We start from the raw sequence: 19,566 nt of genomic DNA on the forward strand, positions 1-19,566 counted from the left end.
ATAGCAAGGAGAAGATGAGAAGATGACAGAAGAGAGCTGGTTTTAGTTCTGGCTGCAGGCTGGAGCTCTGCATGGCCCCACTCTCAGGTTGTGGTAGGTAATGCTGACATCTGTGGGTGAGATGGAGAACTGAGCCTATGACACAAGTTGTTAATACTGTCCTCACTAGAGCTCAGAAAGGAAAGTCAGGGTATGATCCAGATTTAATCTGCTGCCATGCACATGCAGAGGGCTACTGAAGGAAGCTGAGGGAAGAAGAGAAGAATTAGAGCAATTTTCTCACCTCTTAGTTATGGTAGGAGAACCAGGGAGTGTGTGGCTGATTTTGACAATTAGTGCAAGGCCTTGCTGAGTGCTTTCTTGGTTACCCAATCCTGCATGCATCTCTCTAAACCAAACTTTCACAGAGAAATGCAAATCTATAAAAGTGTTGCTCTCCTCTTAAAGAACTAGAAATCACTGAGGTGTTTGGGGATTGGGTGAGAAGCTCTTACAAAGCCCAAAATGAAAATCAGCTTAAGTGCAAGTCTTGTACCTGAGTCAGCTACATTGCAACCTCATGCCTGTGGGGAACACTTCTCTTGTCCTGTGCTCCATTTCTGAATGGGTCAATGAATTAATTCCTCTTTGAGGGGTCCCCTAATTCTGGGGATGCAGCTCTTGGAGGTGCACCATGGAACTCATGGACAGGTTTGCAGTGAGCTGATGCCCTCTGCTGGGTATGAGGGACTTGAAATATGTGAATATTCCCAATTTCAGAGTGGGATAATGGCACAGAACTCCTTCAAAGAGTGAATTGGACAGCTTAATGGCAAGGGCTCACACCTTCCTACAGTATTTTTAATACAAGCTGGAGGACAGCTGATGATTTGAAATCTAATTGAAGTGAATGAGTAACAGCAGCTCTGGTTATGGTTTCCACATTAGTGAACACTAGATGCAACTTGTAATTAATGATCTTAGAATGTATTAATTTCAATAAACTGTTCCTCTATCAGTTGTAGTTAAAAGAATCTACAATTTGAAGTTGGAAAGAAGTGTCTGAAGGGGCCTTTAAAGAAAGTCACATTAGTGTGGTATTGACTGGTTAGAAACCAGTATAAAGATGAATAAAGCTTTCAGAATGTTTGCTGAAGAGTCATTGGGGAAAAAAGGCCTGGATCATGAGGGACAAGCTACTGTATGTCAGCACATCCTAAATTCCACTGAGAGATCAGCTGAAAAAGGCTGAAACTGCACCTATTGGCACAAACACAACAAAAGTGATTCTAATTTTAGGGGAGAACAAAACTGGAAGTTGTGTTTTGTCACGAGACTGAGAACTCTAAGGCCCTGGTGCTGACTGCAGCTCACTGCAGCTGTTTGTCACACAGCAGCTGAGAGATGCACTCTGGAGCTGTGACACTATGGGGTTTCAGTGAAAGCACTCTGCAGCTGTCTGTTGGTCCATTCTGGCTAATTTGAGTAATGCCTATGAGAAAAGGCTAAAAGGAACATTAAACCAGATCTAAAACAAGTAAAATTTGTCACCTTGTTTTCTTCTTTTCTTTTAGAAGCTTTAATTTTGACATCTGGATTTACAAAACTACAATTTTTGTGTAGGTCTGTCCACTTCCAGCTCCTTCTGATGTCTTGAACGGTTAGAGACTCAGAAATGTTAGTTACTGAGGTAATGAATTTAACTGATTTTAAAAGCTCCAAATTCAGGCTGTGTCTAAGGGTAAGGTTATAACATACATTGTAATATAATGGTGAAAAGTTAATGTAAAGTTTCTCTTTTTAATTACCTGACTGCATTATACTGTTATTTGAGTATCTAACACAAATAATCCCAAGGGATACTTAATTGGTTTTAAACTTTCAGCTTCAGAAAGGGGCACATCCTATCTCTGGCAATTCTCACAGGGTCAACAGAAGACCCCTCACTGACTTTTGAAGACGTTAAATATGACAAGTTCTAAACTTAAAGCAAAGTTTGCTCTGTGTGAGAAAGTAAAGTGTTTAGAGTGTTAAGGACTGGCTTGCTGTCTTACAACACCACAATTCTGCAGCTTCTGTTCAATAAACTCAAACTGATGCGTGGAATATGCATTCTTCATAAACCAGTCTTTTATTGTCATTGATCTTTGTCTCTTGAATTTGTCAGCTTTGCCAAGGCACAAATTTTTGCAATTAATAGCAAAAGGAAAGTCCCTGCATGCAGAGCTTGAAGTGCTTATGAATTTTGGGTTTTATGGAAAGTAGTTGTTTCCTTGTCCTGTTTAGCAGGCTTAGTTGTGAGCAATTCTGGCACAGGCACTCACTTTAGATGATGACAAAGTAGCTTGTGTGGTGCTTATAAAAACAGCAAAAAGTGAAATTCATGCTGTAGGCATCCAGCAAGATGGTGAAGTTTGACTTGTAACAATGTCTTTGAAGTGGAAAATGGTTGTGGGGCACATGGAACTGTATTAAAAACATGCTACTGAACTCAGTAATACACAGAAGCCTTTTAAGTTTATTAACAATGAATACTGCCAATTCTGGTCCAATTACAAAAAACAATAAATGCACATAAATGACACAACTCAACCAGCTTTTCCTCCTTCACTCTCCTGAAAGTTACCTGTTTATATTTTCATCTAATTCAAAAGATTGCTTAAGATATGAAAAGTGAGAGATAACTGACTACAACAACTGTCAATGCTCTGATAAAAAAAAAAAAAAAAAAGTGTCTGATTATTTTTATAACAGATTTAACAAAAATGTAGCATCTCAGTGCTTATACTCCAGTAGGACCAGCAGATGTCAGCATAACTCAAAGCATAACTTTGGATTTTGGCAATGCAACATTCATGACACCAGAACAGAAAAAAAAATCTGCTGAGCACACAGCAAGAATATACAACTTTCCCAAGTAAATCTTCAAGAAGTTAACAGTATCATTGAAAAAATGTGACCCAACAAACACGCAGAGCTTCCAAGTCACCGAAGAACAGGAAATTTATACAAAACACAACAAAAATGCAAAGAAAAAAATGTTACTAAGACTTCATTTATAAAATCTTTTCAATAACCCTTGTAAGAGAGTAAAAGTTTAATATTATGAGGACAGATAATGTATCAACCAAAGGTACTTCCCATTCATCTGGGTTTTTTTGGTAACAGTCTAGATAACCTTGCTTTGGAAACAGACATTCATGTTCATTTCAGCTGCATAGAAACCTTTAAAACCAGTAAAGTGAAAAAAACAGGGTTGAAACAGGGTTGAAACAGGCTGTTGAAATACTGGTTCAGTCCAATTACAGACTGATAACAGAGCAAAATTATTTTAATTTTGTTCTACAGAAACCAACAAAGTAATCACAATGCCTTGACAGGCTAATTTCAGTATTTGAATATGAATTAATATTCTTATGAATTCGTAAGGATAACCTGATCTCAAATCCCAGCAACTGGGATGAGATCTGAACACCTAAATGCTTTTGACTCCTTTTAAAGTGAACAGGATTGGATTGATCAGATGTAGCTTCAATACTCTGTAGAAGATACAGCATTCACTATTAATACTAGAAAGAGACCTTTACTAATACTGCATGTAAATTCAATGAGAACTTTCATAGCATTTCACATACAACAGATGGAGATCCTGGATTTGAGGAGAAACGAGGGATACATGGAGATGGTTCATTCTATGAAACAATGTATGAAAGAACAGTGAGTGGCTCAGGACAGTTTGCATTAGAATTTAGCATTCTGCACTTGAAGACAGCTGTTCAGTGAGATCTTACCTGAAGCCTTAGCACAATGTAACTCAAGTGTGACAAGCAGCAGTAGGGCCGTGTCCCCAGTCACACCGAGAGCGGGCGGTGACAAGTTCCCACAGCTGCCACGCCACTGCTGGGCACTGCCTGTGCTGTGTGGTGGCAAAGCAGGGAGCACAGGCAGCTGAGGCTGTGCACACACACACTAGCCCACGTGCTTGTTCCTGATGATCTCTCCCCCCTCGATCTCGATCTGCTCGTAGAGCCACTTGCGGTCGCAGCGGCACTCGGTGCCGCACTTGTTGGAGCCGCACTTGGGGCAGGCGTAGAAGCAGCCCAGGCAGTCCTCGTCCAGGCAGTCACACAGGTCCATCCCACTGTACAGCAGCAGGCCCTGGCTGTCATACACCTTGCTCTTGGCTGGGATCACCTGCCTGTGCAGTGACAAACAAGTTATCCTCTGGGTTATATCCACTTTTATTTTGATGAGTTATCCTCCCTGTTAAATCTGCTTTTATTCTCATGCTGAGTTGCTAATATTTGTGGAGGGAAGTTTGCTTTCTTCAGGTGCTCACTTTATCACTGTTAATTTCAAAGATACGCATACCTTGCTGTGTTTGATAACGTTTTTCAGTCCTAATTGCATCTCCACTCTGTGCCCAAAGTAGGCAGAAGAAACAGAGGGAGAGGGAAGGATGTGTAGCTGGTGAGAAGCACATCTAGTGTCTGCTTCTGTCTGGTGCAGCTACACTTAGGTGGAGAGCAGGGGCAATGCATTAATGTGATATTTCTTGCATCATTTGCTAAATAGAAAATGTCTTTTTTTTTTTTTTTTTTAATCAGTCACATTAGAAGGTTGCAACTCGTTATCCAGTATTATTAATTTTGTTTTTCCAAAGGAAAGCAGGGTCCTAACTTGCACATTTTTGTTTACCAAGTGTAACTATTGAGTTTACAGAATGACATAACCAGTATTTTGAATGTAGCCTACTTGATGTTACTCTATTCAAATTTATCTTATTATCAGAATTTCAGTTGATGCATGTATTAATAACTACATCTATGGTCTGTGTGGTATTGTGCCTCACAAACATCTTTTTGTGTTTGCCTGAAATATAAGCTGTAAGATAACATTTTATCTTCTCTTTTATTTATCTCAGGAATGAGTAATCTACAATATATGTAAAACCAAAAAACCAAATCCATAAACACACAAACATCTACATAGATATTGTTACAGGCTGACCACCAAGGCTATTTTATTTTCAAGTGAAAGTTAATGTAAATACAACTAACAAATTACCTGTCTGAATTAAACATTGATATTTTTGTTTGCAGCCTTCTCTTTTCCCTTTTACTGGTCTCTGGAGTGAACTCAGTCTGCCGTCCTGGGTTAGCAAACTGGAGTGACTTTAAAGCCTTAGCTGTACGCCCCTGAAGAAAAAAAGAAATGGCACTTAATTATAAATACAAATCTTAATTCCTACGAAAATATCCATCAAAGATGTTGTAATAACCTAGATGAATTCTTGACCTATGATTCTATGATTTCCCAGGAGAAACAACTTAAGTCTCAAAATCTTTATGCTGGGGAACTACACCTGTCTCTGACCCCAGCAACACCAACTTTGTAGTAGCAGTTTTAATCAATGCTTTCAAATCATCCTCCTAATTATACTGACATATAATTGAAAAATACAGCTGGGGAACAGCTCCTAGAATGCAACTCCTCTTTGCTCAGGGTGCATACAGACAAACTCTTGCTGTTTTGGCTGCCCACACACCAGACTCCCTGTGCACTGCCTGAACAATGCACCCAGCCAGGCACCAGCCACATTCTGAGCTCAGCACTTGGAGAACTCTCCTCCCACACCTGAGCATCACTGTCCCTGACCAAATGCCATGGCCTTCACAGCCCAGACACCACAACAAGAGTACACTTAATTCACCTCAATGCAGGTTCACTTTGTAATGAACTGCAAGAGAAAATGCCTTTTTTTTTCCTTTTTGTTTTTAGCTGAAGAGACATCTTTAGGAGCAACTTTTTCAGTGCTCAGTTTCAAGCACAGGAGCTTAAAATACCAGCAGCTGTCTGGTGTTTACATGAATTTATGAGTCAGTTACCCTAGCAGACACAATTTTTCAAAACTTATTATTTAATTAGAGAAGATTTTTAGGGTTCTCCAAAACAAAGGTTTAAATACAGTAAACTGCACATCTAAAAGACTACATCCTTTCTTATTTCTATGAGAGAAAGCTTTATGTAGTAATTTCTTTTTGCAGTAGTTATATGAACTCTAACAGCTTGCAGAGAACAGAGGGGATGGGAAAACAGATCCATCTACATACATCTGGATCCAGTTTTCTCCTTTGTCGCTCCTCAGGTTCCACATCCACAGTTCCATTTATTATCTGCATGCATTTGGGACAAAGCTTCCAACCAGGAACAAACTGCCTTCCAAACTTGGCACTCAGAAAAGCTGCATCATCTAAGTCAATTGCTCGCAGGTTTTTCTTGGATAGTTTTCTGTGGATGTTAAAGGGATCACAACAGGATTTTTGTAAGTCTTCAAATCTCTCAATGTAAATTTTTGCATGGTGGAAGCAGATTGTGTTGCTCTCTGACAGAGTTATGCCAGTCCTAAGCTGCAGCAGCAGGAGGTCAGATGAAGATATATCCTGTTTAGTCTTGAAGCCAGTGTGACGGGTGTAGTAGGTCTTGTGGCATTCGTTGGTAGCTTGAAGCTGAGCCCCAACTGAACAAGGATCCATTTTACTTTATCAGAACAACTTATTTCCTTTATTTTGCCTAAAATGGGTTCTTTGAAGCCTTCAGGAGTTTCTGTGAAGGTCACCCTAGGGGAAGCATTAAAATCAATCAGATTCACAGTGCAAACTTTTATCCATAAGCCTGACATACTGGATTTAAGTAATTTAAAAAAACATGCAAAAAAATTATAGTGTTCTAGTCCAGACAAAACTAAAAATACTAAATTTCTTCTGGAATTAAACCATGCATTTCTATTCCTTTCAGAGGCTTTTTTTTTCTTTGTTTTTATTTTGGTTTTTTTTTGCTATAGTAAGTATTTATACAAAATGTTTAGTAGCATTACTTTCTTAAATTACAGAGTGTAGCTTAATTGGGATGTTTATGTTCACCTACACCGTATTCTGCAACCAAAACCCAAAAAAATGGAAAAGCAGTGTACTGGTTGTGTCTGGGATAGAGTTAAATTCTTCACAGTAGCTGGCGTTTTGGATTTGGGACCAAACTCTCTTTTGATTTTGGTTTTTTTTTTATTTTTTCATTTTCTTTACAATATTTTTTAAACCATCTTTCCATTATTAAGCTGTTTTTATCTCAACCCCCAACTTTCTCACCTTTGTCCTTCTGATCCTCCCTCAGTGAGGAGGGGTGAGTGAATGGCTGTGTGGTGTTTACTTGCCAGCTGGGGTTAAACCACAACACACATTTATCTGTTCTAACCACTGAACAGGCTAATATGGCCTTTTAATCAATAAAAGTATTTTAGTTGTCTGGTGCTGAAGAGTCTGGGATTCTACTTTCAATCCAATAAAATGAAATAGCATCACACACAATCTAATGACATAAAAAAAAAAAGTGTAAGTTTAGCCAATACATAAAAATATAAACATGGAAGTATAAGAGCTTAAAAGAGAATGGTAAGTCAAAAGGATTTTTAGAATTAATCTGAAAAGCCACTGGTTGGAGCATTTTTGCAGCAGTAATGCTCTTGACTGCAATACTTCACTTTTTCTGAAGCAGATGTTTATATCTGCTTATATGAAGCAATTACACATTTCCATACATTAAACTGTATGCACAGCAATTGAAAGATCTTGCATAGGACATGATATTTTTCTAGTGATTTAACTGATGCAAATATTAATCATCTGAGAGTTTTATGTGGGCCAGTAAACTTGTCTGAAAATGTAATTTTATATCTGATTTGAGACACAGTTGATTATAACTGAATGACCATTTTTAAACAAGTTTTCTCAGCCTATTGCTAGGAATGCTGCAACTCTCACATTTAAATTAAAGTAAGAAAAAGAGAGGCACAAAAATCCTGAATGTAAAGGCACTACATAAAATGCTTTAAACCTCAGTTTGCAGAAAAGAATGTGTGTGTTTCATCCTGAAAACAATGCAAACTGTTCTGTTTTTTTGCAAGTGATCTGACAATACAAAGATTTAAGTATTCTTATAATTAACACTGATTTCTCAGGTCAAAACCCAAATCCTGTATTTTTAGGGCCAGACCTAGTGTACTCCTAATTGCTAGGCCATTTGAACTCTTCCTCACTCAAATTTCTGTAGGCTGAGTTAACTCCTGAACTTTTGAGCTTTTCAGACCTGCACTGACTAATACACACAAGAAGGGCAGATGTCAATGAAATTTAAAAATTCTTGTTTTCAGTGGCTGCTGAGCACCCACTGTGGGAAGTTTTACTACACAAAAGTTCCAGTGCCTTTGCCTATTTACACACTTTTACTGCAGCACTGACTTTGAATTATTTGAAATTTTTTAAAAGATCACCTATCAAACTTAACCACCTCAGTGAACCAGCTCTAATTATAATTAATCTTTTTTATTAACTGCACAAAGTTTGGGTTTCAAGCCAAGGTAACTAGAACTGTAAATGACCAAAGTTCAGTGCAGCTGAGTTAACATTTTAACAGCAATTTAGGCAATACCAAATAACTTTACTCAAAGAAGTCTGTTACAGGCTCTGCATCAAATCTGCTCCAAGTGCCCATGAGAATTTTTGACTGATTCCTGCTGTGGAAGGTGGGGTTTGTGTGTGTGGCTGAAACACACTAAGTGTGTACAAGTGATGGCCTGAATTTCCAAAATTTGCACATGGATTGTAAGTCAGGACTCTTGGAACAACATTGTTATTGAGAAACTCAATTTATCTTCTAAGGAAAAAAAAGACAATTTTTTTTTAATTATTACAATGCTATCCCTGCCATGTCTCTGTTTTGACTGCTGACTATGCTGTGTGATATTCCCTATATTAAACTGCAGAAGAGCAGTTTGGTTTTACCTTTGTTATGACAGTACTGCTGACTCAGTGTAGGGATCTCACCCACTTAATCCACAGGAATCCCTGGTGGAAGCTTCAGCACATTTTTGTGATAATTGATAAATGATTTGTGTTAATCATAGAAGTTTTGGAGTTTGTGTAAACCAGAATACTTAAAATAAGAAAAGAACATGGACCTAGATAAAGGGGAATAGATGATTAAACTCACTCTGTTTAAATCCCTGTTATGAATATTGTGCATACCAGTTTGTAAAAGAAAAAAAAAAAGGGTTTTCCATAGTCTGAAAGGTTTTTTTGCACAATCAGCTGCCTTTGTGTAATCAATCGCAAACTATCTGCTAAAGATCAGAATTCCCACTTCTTCTGTTTTTATCCACCAAGACCAGATGGTTACATGACCGATTGTCCCAAGAGCTGTCCCACGGAAGTTTGGAAGTTTCTTTGAGCACCACTGCTTACCTTGCAGAATTACTACAACAAAACAATAACAATTATTGATTACTACAAGGAAAACCATCCCATAAAAAGGGAGCTGCAAACCAAGTTAGGTGGAAGCGTGGAGCGGCCGGTGACCCCTCACGTTTTCCCCAGCGCTGCTTGCTCTGTCTATATAAAATAAACCAACCTAAATTTTGCTGAATATCGAGACTTCGCTTCTCATTTATAACACCCTTTTCCCCGCGGGAGGAGCACACCGCTGCTTTTGCTGTGAATTCCCCTCGGCAGAGAGAGGGAAGCGCTCGAACCCCCGCACCCAAGGTGCGCACTAACCAAAGTGCAGAGCGCGGGGGAAGCTCCATGAGGGGCGCACCGCGCAGCCCGCCCCACACGAGGGAAGGAAGGCCCGGCCTTCCCACAGCAGGACGCGCGCCCGGTACCTCCCGCCGTGCCGGTACTAGTACGGGTGCCGGTGCCTCCCCGCGGTGTCTGTCCCGCCGTGCCGGTGCCGGTCTCAGTCCCGGTCCCGGTGCCGGCCCGTTCGCCCCGTCCCCGGCCGGGCACGGCCTGCACCACAGAGTCGCGGGAGCGGGCGGCACCTCCGGCCGCCGGCTGCGACAGCGACCCCTGGCGGCGCGGAGGAGCGGCCGAGGGCTGTGGGCGCGGAGTTTTCCTTTCTTTTCCCGGCGTCTTTTTCTTCTTTTTCTTCTTCTTTTTCTTCTTCGTTTTCTTCTTCTCCTTATTTTTCTTCTTTTTTTTTTTTTTTTTTTTTCTCCTTCTTTTTCTTCTTTTTTTTTCTCCTTTTTTTTTCTCCTTTTTTTTTCTCCTTTTTCTTAATTTTCTTCTTTTTCTTCGTCTTCTTCTTTCTTCTTCTCTTCTTCTTTTCTTCTTTTCTTCTCTTCTTTTCTTCTTTCTTTCTTCTTTCTTCTTTCTTCTTTCTTCTTTCTTCTTTCTTCTTTCTTCTTTCTTCTTTCTTCTTTCTTCTTTCTTCTTCTTTCTTCTTTCTTGTTTTCTCCTTTCTTCTTTCTTCTTTTCTCCTTTCTTCTTCTTCTTCTTCTTCTTCTTCTTCTTCTTCTTCTTCTTCTTCTTCTTCTCCTTCTTCTTCTTTCTTCTTCTTCTTTTTCTTTTTTCTTTTCCTTTTTCTATTTTTCTTCTTTTTTTTACCCTCCTTTTTCTTTTTTTTACTCCTTTTTCTCCTTTTTCTTTTTTTTTTCTCATTTTTCTTCTTTTTCTCCTTTTTCTCATTTTTCTTTTTTTTTTCTTCTTTTTCTTCTTTTTCTCGTTCTTTTTCATCTTTTTCTCCTTTTCTACTTTCAGTCACCAGAATGTCTCTCAAAAGCTTGTTTTTTTTTTTTGTTTTTTTTTCCGTTGATATAGTGGTTTAGGGGTTGTGTTGGGATCATCTGGAAGCTTGATCTCCTCCAGCCTTGATGCTTCTGTGAACATCTTCAGGACAATAATGGATTTATCAGGGAGGAGGTGTGAAATTTTGACCAGCCTTCATTTGGTCCATGTCTAGGTAGTGACAGCACACCCTGATTATTCTTGGAGTTGTTAAGGACAAAGGTGGTAATGAACAGAACACATTAGCTGCCCTAATAAGGACCTTAAATTTATATATTTGATTCTAGTTTTGAATTATGGTGTTAGTGATACCTAAAAGAAAGCCTTAAATTACCTCTCAATGCCCACACAAGGGTTTTGTTGGTTTAACTAAATAATTGCTGTCTGGCTTTCCAACACATCTCCAGTGGGTGTTAACAGTAAGAAAACTGAATCTTGGGGTGAATACCCCAAAAAAAGACTTTCAGTGAGATGTAGAAACTGGTATAAGTAACAGAACAGTGAGTTTCTTGGGGTTTCACACTCCTAGTTCTAAGCAAATCATTTGGGTCTGAGATGAGGCAGAAATTTGGGTAATAGAAGCTCAGCTTGATTAGTCATAAATATTTGGGTATAGAGTTAGGGGCTCTCTTGAGATCCAGCAGTACTTTTTTATGACTTTGGTATATTTTTGCTATTTTTTATATATTAGAAAATGAAGTACTGAAGCCAGCTGGGCACATGGAAACATCACAGAAGACCCAAAGCAGCAGAGTGGTTTCTATTTGGGTTTTTAAAAAGTCTGTTATTTACAGTAGCCAGCAAATAAAAAAGTACTAGAAAAGAGATTAGGAAGAGGCTATTTTCATATAGAAATATGTCACTGAGATTGCCTTTAGAATGCAAGATTATAAATCAGGATACCTTTTCACCCAATTTTTTGAACGATGTTGGAGAATTGGTGGGATTGTGGTCTGAAAAGAATTAAAAGCCTATGGAGAAATTATTTTATCCTTGCTTCAGGAGATACCCAGGGTTCTAAAGCTTTAATATGTGGGAGTAGTGGCATGTGGGCTGCGCCCATTGAAGAAAACCATTTTAAATTCCATATATTTGGCTTAAGTCATGCAGTGCTCAGTGATGACAGAGGGACTGTGAAGTGCTATCATTCAAGAAAGCTTCAGCAAGGCTGCTCCTGCTGACTTGTGTGCTTTGGGATGAAATATGTGGAGTTAATGAAGGGGAATAATTCATGAGAGGAGACATTTGAGTTACAGGTTGTGACACCAATTTGTATTCCACAAATACAGGAAGAGCAGTGAGGTGTGCTCACTTTTCCAGGGTTAGTGTCAGCATGTGAGGCTGGCTGCACAGGGCTGGATCCAGGTTTTCTGGGAATTAACAAATCCAGCCATGGCTTTGGACTGGTTTTGGTTGATCAGCCCTCCTCTGTGCTAATGGAATGGTGCCTTAATGAGGGAGAGCTCTGGGATTTAGAGTGAAAGGATTCTAGATGAAGGGGAGCAGGAACAGGAGCTAGACTAGGTGTGCTGAAATATCCTCATGTGTTCTGCTGATACTGGGCAGGAATTTAAATTTGTTCCTCTGCCAATGACTCCATATACCATTTCCACTCATAAAGGCATCTGAAAACTCTCAGAGCTCGTGGTGCAGAGGGATATGAATGTGATTTTAATGGATTTTGTGTTGAACAGCAGCAGTTCTCTCCCTCCAGTCTGTGTCTGCTCACTAAGAGTCAGTGATTCATGTGCAAAAACTGAATAAAGCAGTATTGACACATGTCATCTGTTAAAAATTGCTGTGTTTTTCCATTGCCCTGATTTCCACAGCTTAAAGCAGTGACAGATTTGTTGCTGACCTGCAAAAAACATCGTGATAGACTCAGAAGAAAGGTATCTGTAACTGTATTCAATATAGTATAAATTCCAAATTTCAAGGGTAATCAAGCAAAACCTTTTCCATAACTTTGCCTATCATTTGAACAGCATTGTTCAGCACTGTTTTAAGATCTTGCACATTATCCAAAAAACCTCCCAGAGATTCCATTCACCTATATGGTATCCTGTTAGCCTGGTCTAGAAATCAGCAAAATACTGATAAGTGCCAGAGATTTTATTTCTTCTTCAGTCTAAGCAAGTCTGAGGATGCTGTTAAATTGGTTTTTTATTAAAGTGAAACAGGCTAAGATATTCTACTAGTACAGAATCACTATCTCATGAAGTGGTTTTTTTTAATTTTTTTAACTTCAGTGTTAAATAGAAATAAAATGTCCCTATTATTATATTTCACATATTTGATATAAAAAGAATCTAATTTGGCATATTTGATAAAGAAAACGGAATCTGATTGTGGTTATACATTTTTGCTACCACCAGGGATCCTGTTACTTTTCTTCAAGGTAAACACCTCTCTAGCTCCTACAAAATGTGCTGGAACACAAAGTAGGCATAGATGTCTGCTTTGAGTTTCTCTTATGATTTTCTTCTAAAATATTGTCATCTACTCTTTCAAAATCATGAAGTCAGAGATATAGACAGCAATTGTTGCAGGGAAAAAGACAGAAAAAAAGCTGATAGATTTTTTTCTGCATTTTATCTAAAAGTCATGAGTGTCACAAGCAGAACTGTTTATCACAGTTTTAACTTGTTTTAAGCACCAAGCCTTTAAGTCATCAAAAGTCTGGGTAACATCATAAAATTAATTAAAAAAATCCTAAAAATTACCTTGGTAATTTTGCAACATAAGTTTTATTTTGTTAGATATGGATATGACAGCATGCATGTACTGGCTTAAATTGTTCTCTGGCCTGGTTGTTCTGTTCTTTTATTTTAATTTGGCAATGTTATAGAGACTTCTGATTATTTTAAAAATTCACATTTAAATTTTGGCATACAGCTGTTGAATATTTGGATTCACATCATCCTTCAGTTTTTGAGGTTTTTAGAAATAACAGAAATTCTGTCAGGCTGAAAAAACCTCCCCTCAACACTTTGATTGTTGCTGTGCCACGAAGAGAATCCTCTTCTTTACTGGCATCCAAACTTGGGATGCCTCTTTGGGAACCTTCTGCCCTTTCCAGGCTGGTTTCATCACAGTCCTTATAAATTCACTGCCCTGAACATTCTGTCTCTCTGCTCAGTGAGATCTTTGTGCTGAGGAGGATTTTGGCTGCTGCTTCCAGCCTGCTCCTGCTGCCTGGGCAGCTTCACCCTGTTGCTGTTCTGTGTTCTTTGCTTTGGGGTTGAAGAGGATGTGCTCAGAAACTTGGATGCCAGCTGTGCTTTTGCCACTCTCTGCCAGTTTGGATCTCATTTGGGGTACAAACCCAACGTTTGGGAGTTTCCTTTACTCATCTCCAAAGAAGCTGAATTTGTTTCTGATTCAAAAAGCAGGGACATTAGTAAAAGCAATCTCATTCAGTCTCTCTCTAGTCACTTCCAGGGCAACTAATCCTGGGACAGACCTAAGGCAGTCAGTGCTTACTCACTGGTAACAGGTTAGGGTGTTCATGGAATTTAGGATTTGTCCTAAAAGTGCTTTTTTTTTTTTTAATTGGTGCATGCTGAATCATTTGTCTGGGTGTTACTTCTCCCCAGTGCACCCTGGTGTTGCAGGAAGCAAAGACCACAGATTATGAATAAATGCTGTGAGTGGGTTTTATGTCAGAGTAAGTGTGGGTTTATGGATCACTCCAGACAGCCTTCCACAATTTTTGTCTATTAAATAGTAAGGCTTGATTCATGGTTACTCTGCATTTCTTTTCTGCTGTTTGCCACAGAGAACAAGCTCTAAGGCTGCCTTAATTGAACAGCAAAGCTGAGGAGAAGAAACAGAGAATTTGGCATTTAGGTCAAGAATTGTTGGTTCTGTAGCTGCCACCACCCAGTGAAAAACACTCTGGTTAAGTCCTAATTTTGGGAAACCTACCCAGCAAAATAGCTAGCACTGATTAGTGTCTATTTTCTGGAAACTCTTGTGTGTGATATTGTCTGTACAGGGACAAATTTTCCTGTGATATTTTTATTCAAGGAAAACATTTACTCTGTTGACATGGGCTATACTGGCATAACACTGCTTCTATGGGTAGCTGATGCTTACTATATTTCAAAAGGATATTTTCCATGGAAAATCACATCTAACAATCACCAGCTTGTTCTCTCATTGAGAAGATCCTAAGCAATATTATTTGAATGGCTTGCTGAAATCCCAAAGCAGACCATATTCTTGTCAAATATAGTCTTGGTATTAAAATGGTCACTGCAGCTGGGTGTATGCACAAACCAATAAAGAAATGTTTCTGTGAGCTTAAGTTGTTTTTTTTCAGTCCTCTCGTGATGCTGGGTTGGGCTCTGCATGAAATTCAATAATTGTTCTTCACTTCTGCAGTGCTCTGCTCCATGACTCACTGTACATCAACATTTTCTGTCAGCTGTAGCTATGGGAATTACCATGGTTCCTTGAAATCCTTTTAGAAATAAGGCAGCTATTCCATGAAACTGAAATCAAGTTTATTTATATGTTTTCTATTTTTGCATTCAAGACTGATTTTTTTTTTCTTAAGGCATGAGGGGCAGTTACATTGTCCATCAGTTTTATGGCTTTCTGAGAAATCACTGGCCTTAAACCACTCTGTTTGCCCTGATTTCATGCCTCATTATGTATTTGGAGAGAAAATTGTCCATTTGTCTGCAATTGATGGGTCTGTTAACAGGTACCAGCAACTACTGTGAGCAGTCCCAGTCTGAACATAGCAGGTTTTGATTGCAGAAACAAATGTAAACCCATCACATATTGCACTGGGCTGTGCTTTTTGAGAGTGCTCAAAAAATCAGGTTTTGAAAGCTTTATCCTCTGTCATTGTTGTTTTGAAAGATAAATAGGGAAAGACTGACTAATGATGGAAGTCCAGTGTTTCCTATCCCCCCCAAAAAAACCACAGTAAAACATGTTGAACTAAACTCATTTTTTGGATGTGCTTTGGAGTATCAAAGCCAAACCAAGGGTAGTGCTTGATATGCATAATATGCATAATATGCTTGAGCTAAGCACTGGATGAGCCAGTTTACAACTTATCCAGTGTTGTAGAGTATATTAGAAATTATACAGCAACAGTTTTCTTTATAGATTTTATTTAGTCCAGGTAATGTAAGAGGACACCTCAGCTTCCAGAGGAAATGAATAAGAAAAGTTAAATTAATAACATTAATAATTAATATTTAATTAATAAATAAAAATAAGAAAAGTTAATGCTAAGTGTGCAGAAAAAAAGAAAGTGCAACTAATCCTAAAGGTGATCTGGAAAAAGCTTCTTAGTTTTGACAGTAATTACAAGCTTTGGTTTTTCAAATAAAAAATTTTCATCTTATGTTTTTATTGAGAGCTAAAGAACAGGAAAGGTGACACCATGCAAAACACAGTTAAAATTTCTTTGTGGGGGCAGTGACATGGTATGCTCCATTGAGACTTCTTGTTTCTCTGGGTTTTAGTGTCATTCCATTTCCCCTGGGAATGGGGAATATATATATTTTATACTCTGAACACTCCCTAGAATATCTTCAAACAGCTTGTTGAGGCAGCTCACACCATGAGCTGGGTTTACTCCTTCCTGTCACAACATTCTTCTCTTTCCACTGCCAACTTCAAATGTGCTTTTTAAGTTTTTCCCTGGGTAAGTTGAGAACCAGCTTCACAACAGTGATGTGCTATCATTTTGTCTGAAATGGTCTGAGGCAGCTGCAGCAAGTTAGTCTGGTTTGATTCTGACAAAATTGTGCATTTCCCCAACAATATTTCTGATATAATCATTCCTTGTCCTCTAAGAAACCTTTGTTGCTATCATATGTCAAAGGTTTTGTTTCTAGTGTCAGTAATGTGAATTTGCTATGATCTATAACCACTCTTACTGTGGAAAAAAATAAATTATTCACCATTAAAATAAATTTTTGATTGGAAAGTCCATGGTTTTCCTGAACTGTTAGGACTTTGTGCTTCTATTTCTCACTTTGGACCAGCTCAGTGTAATTCTCAGATAACTGAATGGCTTTGTACATCCTTGTCAGAACAATTTTTCATTGCCAGGGCACCCTGTTGATGCAGGACAATCAGTGTTGCTGTGTGACTGAGAATAGAATTTTGCCGTTTTTTTTCTTTTTTTCAGAGGAGAAACTGCATTTTTTTCTTAGAATTTTAGTATTTTAATTTTAGTTTTAAACTATTCATAGCTGTGTAGTGACACTCATCTTTCAGATATTTGAAATTAATATAATCCTTTCAGAACATGTTTTGTTTTGTTTTTATGACTTTATTGCCCTCCAGCTGCAGGAGACAAAAATTTGGGCCATTTTTAATGTTGAATTCATGTTATTTTAAATACATAAACATAGCATGGAAGAATTCCTTAATTATTCACTTTAATAGACTGTGACCAAAATGTTGTTTTTCCTTCTGTGTCATTTCCTTTTTTTTCCTGTAATCTCAGTGTTGATGGTGGTTTTTATTGCTTTTTATCCCTTTGTTTTGAAGCCTATGTTCATCCAGCCTCTTGGCAGTATGACTCTATAATAAGTGGAAAAATTCTAAAATTCTCCATGACTCTTATTCTTGATGATAAACATTCATTCACTATCTATGGATTTTGGAATATTAGGAAGTCCATGGAGAAGTCCTTAATGCCTCAAAGTTCATTAGCTTTGTATAAGTGTCCAATTGTCCTATTTTGGCAGCCAGGAGCCAAATTTACACTCTACAATTTGCATGTGTCAAGTGCTGCATAAAAAAAATTAGAGCAAACCAAAGAATTGAATTCTTCTATTGTTGCAAGCAAATGGGTAGTAGGAAACCTGTCCAGAAAATGGTTCAGCAAATAAATTCTGAGTGATATAGGCTGGGAAAATTTCTCTCTCAAAGGGCTACTTCATATTGTTGATATTTTACAGCCTCTTAGAAATTCTCAGCTGGAATCATTACAGTTTTGTTTTGTATTGATCTGATTGGAGAGATGTTTTAAATCTGGATTTTTACCTGGCTCTTCTCAAAGTACAGAGACACTTGATCCTTAGGCTCATCCCAAGGTTAGTGGCTTCTCAAGGAAGGGACATGCAAAAAGAACTTCCAGAATTTTCAGTTCTCATAAATGAGTGTTTTGTGCATTTCTCTGTTTCTCAGATTGCTGGTGCTTTTCCTTTCACTCTCTGGAGTGGTCCAGCAGTGAAGCTTTGTCCTGGGTTTGTTCCCATGAGGTAACTTGCCCTCTGACAGTGGCACATCCTTCTGCTTTTGAGGAGTGAAATGTGGTCACTGTGTGCTGTGCTTGATCAGGGTGAGTGCTCTGGAGTCAGGTCAGACTTGTATTCAATGGTTTGTCTTCAGTGCCTTAGCACTGGCAGGTTTTTTATTTGCTGCTTGTTTTGTGGCAATGGAAAACATCAGAAAATAATGGTGAACGTATGAAAAATTGGAGTAAAGAGTTTGTGTTTGGGAGTGGATTATTTATGATGCCAAGTAGGATGGGTATTCATTGTTTTGCCTTGTCTTTGCTCTCCAGATAGTGCCATGACTAAATGTGCTCTGTTACAGTCATTTGCATGGAAAAACTGCATAACTATCCAATCCTTTTCAAACTCTTGTCTCCCCAAGCACCAAATGGTGTCTGAATTTTTATTTTTCAAGGAGCAGCACAAGCAGGCTGATGCCTGTACAGTGCAACCCTGTGGGAAAAGTTCTTGAGCTTTGCAAAATGTTCAGCTCTGAGAAGATGAAGCAGATGTTAGTGCAGAAAGAATTCATGCCAGAACTTAGTAGGATGAACAGAAGGGGAAAAGGCACCAGAGGAAAACAAAATGAGAGACTGGGAATAGAATAAATGGAGGACCACTGAGGACTGACTGAACATAACTTAGAGATGAACTGAGAATGCAAGTCAGTAAGACCCAAGGACTGGGAAAGAAAGGACTGAAGAAAGATTAAAAGAGCAAAAAAAGGCAGAAACAAAATAAATGGAAGTAATGGAAGAATCCAAAGCTCTGAAGTTACTGCAATTTTCCCCCCTCCAGTTAATTTCACTTGATAAAATTATAATGTATGAGAAATCTGGCTTTGATCCTTCTGGTATTCTAGGTACACTTGTTTCTCAAAATAGGGAAAATAGCAGGAAGATAATGTGCTTTAACTTAAGGAATCAAGTATGAGAAAATCCTGTACAAAGATTGCTTTCTCTTTAGTTTACAAAATAGGAATTATTTACCAAGAATACAGAATATTCTCATGGTCAGCAATTTAGTATTTTTTTTCCTGTGTTTTTGATCAATTTTATGAAAAGTGAGAGCTCAGAATATGGATGCATAAGAGTTAAAATATTAGATAAGACCAGTGGTAGTACCAAACTCTGTAAATAGCCATGTTATTTTGTTTAAACAACTACTTTGAGAAAAAAATGTGGCAAGTGAAAACCAGTTTGGAGATAACTTGTAGAGACTATTTTAAGAATAAGCTTACCAGCTTTTGTTTGCCTCACATACTGAAGCAAACAAGTTTAAAATTTCATGTAATAGTAATGCCCAGAGCTGGAGTGGGGGGAATAAATTAAACTGTTATTGTATTAGTAAAAACAGAGACTGAGCCTTTATTGAGCTTTTCACAGAACTTAATGGGATTTGCAAATAAAATTATGAAATATCTTATTCACATTAAAATATTCCACAATCATAAGCTAAGAAATTGTATTTCAGGAGTCTATCACTCTTTTCCCAAAAGATAACATTTTGTTTATGAAGAAATCAGGATGTGAAGACTCAAGAATGAGGTATGTGCTACTAAAACATGATAATTCAAAGAGAGGAGAAATTTCTGACTGATTGCACCAACAGCCTCCATCTCAAATGGTTTGAAATGTGCACATCATGCTTTTAGGTAAGGCTCACTTCAAGGATGGATTTAGAAAGCAGTGGCTCTTTAGTGCAGTGAAAAGCAG

General features: G+C 38.2%; 1 protein-coding gene across 5 annotated transcripts; it reads right to left on the minus strand.

Moving 5' to 3' along the window:
* Positions 1 to 2,808: 2,808 nt before the first annotated feature.
* On the minus strand, positions 2,809 to 9,871 carry ARL14EP (ADP ribosylation factor like GTPase 14 effector protein). Of its 5 annotated transcripts, none has more exons than XM_056491886.1 (4): positions 9,695 to 9,871; positions 6,093 to 6,599; positions 5,047 to 5,177; positions 2,809 to 4,177 (listed from the first exon to the last, which is right to left on the minus strand). In XM_056491886.1, exons 2-4 carry the CDS (start codon positions 6,513 to 6,515, stop codon positions 3,949 to 3,951), a joined length of 783 nt encoding a protein of 260 aa, XP_056347861.1. In that variant the 5' UTR covers positions 6,516 to 6,599; positions 9,695 to 9,871; the 3' UTR covers positions 2,809 to 3,948. The 5 variants fall into 5 exon arrangements, with proteins under 5 accessions (XP_056347861.1, XP_056347862.1, XP_056347864.1 ...); XM_056491887.1 differs by having other exon boundaries at positions 9,588 to 9,864; XM_056491889.1 differs by having other exon boundaries at positions 9,719 to 9,836.
* Positions 9,872 to 19,566: the final 9,695 nt, after the last annotated feature.

The sequence above is a fragment of the Oenanthe melanoleuca genome, chromosome 5, assembly GCF_029582105.1.
Source record: "Oenanthe melanoleuca isolate GR-GAL-2019-014 chromosome 5, OMel1.0, whole genome shotgun sequence".
Classification (NCBI taxonomy): Eukaryota; Metazoa; Chordata; class Aves; order Passeriformes; family Muscicapidae; genus Oenanthe; species Oenanthe melanoleuca.